The 5,928-nt window shown below is 34.2% G+C and overlaps 1 protein-coding gene across 1 annotated transcript; it reads right to left on the bottom strand.

The window, feature by feature from the left end:
* Positions 1-3,404: 3,404 nt before the first annotated feature.
* LOC130216136 (mast cell protease-like protein) lies at positions 3,405-5,928 on the bottom strand. Its single transcript, XM_056448024.1, has 5 exons — positions 5,841-5,928; positions 4,585-4,729; positions 4,318-4,459; positions 3,724-3,972; positions 3,405-3,642 (listed from the first exon to the last, which is right to left on the bottom strand). Exons 1-5 carry the CDS (start codon positions 5,899-5,901, stop codon positions 3,472-3,474), a joined length of 768 nt encoding a protein of 255 aa, XP_056303999.1. The 5' UTR covers positions 5,902-5,928; the 3' UTR covers positions 3,405-3,471.

Below are 5,928 nucleotides of genomic sequence, written 5' to 3'. Positions count from 1 at the left end.
GATGAAGACAATCTGTGAGCTCCTGCTTGTAAAACTCTTGAAATATATTTTCTAAGTGGGTGGAGACAATGAGATTTTTTTTCTTGTTCTTCTTGTGGTAAAGGTGTTACTTTTCTTCTCGATCCTTGCTGTTCCATTTTCATATTGTTTGATTTTGAACAAGGGTTGTCAATCTTTAAGATTCTGCAGACCTCCATATATGATTGTCTTTGTATGAAGTTTCCTAAATAGTAAAAGGTATCTGCATGTTTGTTGTAAAATAGACGTGAAAATTGATTTATAAATGGGAACATAAATATAAATGGGGGTGAATATTTTGGAAATTACTTGATTTGTTGATAAGTTTCAATATTATTTTAGTTGTTGTTGTTGTTTGTTTGTTTGCTCAGCTCTGCTTCGTATTGTGATCGCATCTCCACCTCGATTATGCAAATTTAACAGCTTATCATTCAGTTATTCCTCACATACGTTACATATATAAATTATAAGCTCCTATCTGACATCTGGCAAAATGGAGTGATTCTTTTATTGCTATTCTGTGGAAAAAAAAATATATATTTAGGTTAATTTGTTTGTTTAGTTGATCCACGTATCACTAAAAAATAGTTTTCAAAACCACTCAGATAGAATTTTATGAGACCAAGCAGCCTGGTTTAGAAAGATGTTGACCTCTGGGGGTGAGTTTTGGAAATTGCAGAGGTGGTAAACTTCCGAATGATGTTTATGTAAATAATATGTAATCACGAAACTGAGAACTATAGTGGACTATATGCACAGCTAGTGTTTTCTGCCAATGATGAACTTCCAGTGAAAGCTTTATATGACAATTTTCAACTTCATAAGGTTACAGCATCAATTGTAATGCAATTCAAATATAATCAGTTTAATAGACTTAAGCATTCATTTGGTTGGTCAAATGTAAATAGAGACAAAAGACCTCTTACACACTGGCGCAGTCATTAGCAGCAGGCTAGCTTAGAAACGCCATTGAGAATACTGGGGTAAAATTAATTTCCATATTTTAAAGACATGACTCAAAAAATATATAAATTAATGCAGCGCTTCCTGTTTGGTCTGATACCCACTTTCTATCGTATCTCAGCCAGGCAGTAAAGATCTTTTTTATAAGAAATCAGATCTTGCATTGGATTACAACTGACTGGAAGCCTTGTGGCTGGCTGACTGAAATTAAAAGTCATATACCGCATTGCACTACAGATATATAAGACACTTTGTAAGCGGGTCTAAGATTTGAGAAAAGTCTTTGTTGATCATAAACGTTACTGAGTTGAGTTTTTAATTCATAAGGGGCTGGCACTTTAAACACTTTCCGAATGCACAAGATTAGAATTTCGCACAACTTTCACTTATTCTTTCTCTAGATCTTGACAAACCATTCTAACAACCAAGGAGGTCAGTTGTTGTAGGTTTTCAGCATTTTCCAAAATGTCTTTGTGTTTAACAGAAGGAAGAAACATAAGAGTTTGAAGCAAGTAAAGGGTAAATGAATGATGACAGATTTTTTATATTACATATTGTTACTACACCAATATTTTTTGTGATTGTATTTCTTGCTAAATAATGCTTCAATTAATGATCTGCCAGATAAAACCTCATAAGCCCAAGCAATAAACGACTCAGTTTATTATTTATAGTGAACGAATCAGAAGGTTCAATCTGCATTTGCCCAGTTTTTTTTTTTTACCCAATATTGAAAACTAAAGAGAATTTTGATCATTTACATTTAGAGTACATGTAGGGTTTCTGTCATGTTTATGTATGAAAGAGAACTGTTAAGCACATATTGTTTGCTATATGAAACTTTAAGGCTCAATAGCTCAAAATCATACAGAAAGCAGCTAGAACCTTATAATTCCAAGGCGTTGACATATAGATACCTAAAAAATTATAAATCTGTAACTCACTGTATCAAAGGTACAAAAGAGTACCCTAAAGCAGGCCCGGAGCAAGCTGAACTGGCACTCTAGGCAAACGATGATCATGCCGCCCTCAAACCGAAGGCAGCTGTAAAGTACAAAAGTGTAACTTTTAAAATGGTACCGCCAGAGTGACGGCTTTTGTACCTTTATTTCTGAGATTGCATTTGCTAATCAAGAGGTAACTTTAACTACAACATGATCCACATGAGTTCAAGTGTGAAAAGATCTTAATTACTTATTAGTATATGGTTATAGTATGAATGTGGTATGAGTGAGAATATTAATTAAAAGTGCAACTTGACCAACTCAACGACTCATGAATTCCTCCACTCATTATTAGTTCGTAATAAAGTAACATTATTAGTTCATCATTATCCATGTACTGTTTCCCAAAAGTGTAAAAGCATTGCTACTTGTAATACGTTAGCTATTCCCCAACAATATACTGTGTAGCTGCCGTCAGAAGCAATTCTTATAAACATACACTTTACAGTTAAAAGGTCAATAAATAGTTAAAATGTTCAGAGTAATCATTAGAATAAATAAGTAATGTATATTTGTTGTTAATTCATGTTAATTCATTTAAAGTTATTTAATTAAAACTATAAAGGGGAGGGGGGAACCTTTTCTTGTTATGTTTAGCTTGGGAGTTATTTCATTGTTGCAATCAAGATATTCTTCCGATGCACTACAAGTAGAACAGCCACGAGGTGCTGTGCTAATAACACCGATTAAGGATTAAGAAGTACAAAGAAGTTTGTTAAAGAGAAACTGCTACCCCTCAAGTTTATTCCTCTTGAGTTAGAGAGGCCAATGAGGTATGTGTCGTATAGTGTTAACCGATGTGAACATGTATGTTTATGTGTCCGTATGTTAATGTATAATTAGCCAATTAAGTGTATTTCTTCACATGTTGAATGTGCACTTTATCTTTTGGTTGTATGTATGTTGTTCATTATGTGCAACATCACCTTTAAAGGGTTAATTTAAGTTTATGTATTTCTTTTCATAGTTCTGACGGCCATTATTGGGACATAAAGGAGTGCAAGGCTAGAATGTACAAGACATACTACAGACTCGTGTCCGAATAAATGTCTGTTAAAATCAAAACGACTTGAGCCTTTGTTTCATCTCGAGGGGAGTAACATACTGTATTATATTATATTATATTATATTATATTATATTATATTATATTATATTATATTATATTATATTATATTATATTATATTATATATTTTCAAATATAGATACACTGTGAAGTGTCAAATGATTTTAGGACCATTTCTTTATAGGGCACACAATATACATTGTAATGTTTTCATGCTAATGAACATAGACTTGTTATTAAAATTTGATTTGGCATTTGTATTATTGTGGAGGGAGTCATTTTGGTTACTTGATTCTTTTTCTGTATACAAGTATTTTGTAGAGCTGGAAAAAAGTGCAGACCACTTCGCATGTCGATGCTTGATAAAGGATTTCTTTATTGAACATTTAAGAGCTCAAAAACAAAAGTTTAATACTTTTTCTCAAAGCAAATTACGCCCTTTGTTTCCAATTATGGAGTCGATCCATGGAAGAAATTCTGAAATCTTCATATAAACTTCAGGTCGTTTACGACTATTGCAGACTTTTGCATCACCAAATGATGTGACACCAACTGCAGTGTCTCCACAAACCAAAGGACCTCCTGAATCCCCCTGTTAAGAAACAGATCGACACATAAATGAAGTAATGCTTCTCACTATGTTGTTTCAAATTAAGAATCAATTTTTACTTACACCGCAGCTTCCTCCATGGCCATAGACGCAGATCATCTGTGAAGCTAAATATATTTTCTTCCATTTATTTTCACATTCTGTGTTGTTCATGATCTTCACACCTACTTCCATGAGCTGTGTGCTCACTTTCCCTTTAAAGCTCAGTTTTCCCCAGCCAGCAACTGCACAAGCTGAATCTGGCTTGATGTCTCCTCGATTTGGCATGGGAATTATCTTGACATTCTTGTTTAGTTGGACTTTTTTCACTAGCTGTAATACAAAAATAAACCCGTCATTAAAATACAGATTGACTCTTATTGAAAGTGATTGTTCAACCAAAAAACTCATTTACTTGTTTTTTTCTTTTGTAGAACACAAAAGAAGATATTTTGAAAAATGCTGGGAATCTTTAACCATTGACTTCTATAGTATTCGCTTTTCCTACTTAGGAAGTTAATGGTTATTTTGAAGAAAGCTGAAGTTTCAAACTATCTTCGTTTGTTTCCAACAGAAGGAACCACTTGAGGGTGAGTAACTTTTCATTTTAGAGAAAACTATACCTTTAATTTGACAGGAAAAAAAAGATTAATTAATTGTTTGTCAAGAGTGGATTACCTTCAAAAGCAGAATATCATTACGCCAAGGTTTAACAGTGAAGTCTGGATGCAAATGGTAAGACTTGACTTTCATACGGACAGACTTTTCCGACCTATTTCTCAAGTTGTGTGCGCCAACCACAGCAGTTAATATCTCATTTCTAAAAAAAATTGATATATTTATAAGTGTTAAAAACAATACATCATTATCTATTTTAAATATGATTCTTTGAAATGATGATTTTTGACATTATGCACTGAAGTTCAGACTCATTTAAAGTCATACCGCATTCTGCAATGTGCAGCGGTCAAGACAAACTTTTCAGAAATGAGGAATCCACCACAGATATGTTGAAAGCCCTTCTGGAGAGAAACCATGTAAGGTCTGGAGTGAGGCTTTGCTTCTGTGCCGTTCACTATGCCCACATGAGCTGAGAGCGAAATAGTGTTATTAGTCAACTTAGTAACCACATACAAATTAAATATTGGGTACGTTTACATGGACATCAATACTCCGATTTTAATATGTTTAAGACAATACTCTGATTAAGAGTATACCATGTAAACAGTAATTTTTGATTACCGTACTTCAACTAAAGTCATAATCAAACTAAACAGAAATCGAATTAAGATGTGGAGTATTCCTGTTTGAGTCCTAATACAGACATGCAAACACCGCAATCAAACTATTACCATTTTGTAGGACTTTTCGCTATATTTTACGACAGGATAGTCTATAAACACATGGCTGTTTGACACTATTCTCTGCACCTACTGAGTCAGTAAAGGACCACAGACACCCGCATTGTGAAATGCGAAAGTTCTTTTCTTTCTATTCAGCATGCGGTATCAAATTCCATTAAAACAACACTCTTCCACCAATGCTAACTTCATACTCGCATCCAACACTGCAGTTTGTCACGGGGGCATAAATGATATGTTACTGAATGAAAGTGAAACTGCCAAACTGTATTTGAGGTCAAAAATTAAAAATGAAACATCCGAAGTGACATGAAACTCAGACACCTTTGATAGTCTGGTGACTGGCTAATGTTTTGCATCACTTTTCATTACATTTTGCGACAGGATAACACACAGCAGTTGTCTGGCGTTAATGACAAACAATTGAGAATGGCTTCAAGCAAAAGAGCATATCTTTGGTGTGAGCGGGAATCGGTGATTACTCTCATCTGAGTTTGTTGTGGGGACATGAACGAAAGTTAGGTAAATGAATGGCGGATGTTGCCTGAGAATTTGAATCTGCCGTCGTCTGTTTGCACGCTTAGTGTGAGAAAATTACGAAATAAAATGCGCAAAATCACATATGGTACCATGAGGAACACAAACTGTTTAAAACGCCAGAGGAAACTAGTTTTGAATATTGACATAATGAGGTTAATCGAACTATGTACTATAACATAAAATAAAATGGGAACATAAAAGGAAGTCATGTAAACAACTTAATCATATTATTGTCTTATTCAGATTAAAGCTAGTAATTACTGATGTATATGTAAACGTAATCAATGATTAAAATCTCACCAGTGAAGGTCGGGTGTGGCACCAGAGAAACCAGCAGGAGCAGAGAGATGGTGATGGTCATGATGAAGACTATCAGTGAGCTCTCAAT

This window comes from Danio aesculapii, chromosome 22, assembly GCF_903798145.1.
Source record: "Danio aesculapii chromosome 22, fDanAes4.1, whole genome shotgun sequence".
NCBI classification, from domain to species: Eukaryota; Metazoa; Chordata; class Actinopteri; order Cypriniformes; family Danionidae; genus Danio; species Danio aesculapii.
This window is presented reverse-complemented; position numbering and strand designations above follow the sequence as displayed.

Coding starts and splice junctions, on each gene's coding strand:
- LOC130216136 (XM_056448024.1), bottom strand. CDS start 5,901: ATGACCATCACCATCTCTCTGCTCCTGCTGGTTTCTCTGGTGCCACAC. Junction 4,730..5,840: donor GCCACACCCGACCTTCACTG/GTGAGATTTTAA, acceptor TTTCGCTCTCAG/CTCATGTGGGCATAGTGAAC. Junction 4,460..4,584: donor GCTGCACATTGCAGAATGCG/GTATGACTTTAA, acceptor AATTTTTTTTAG/AAATGAGATATTAACTGCTG.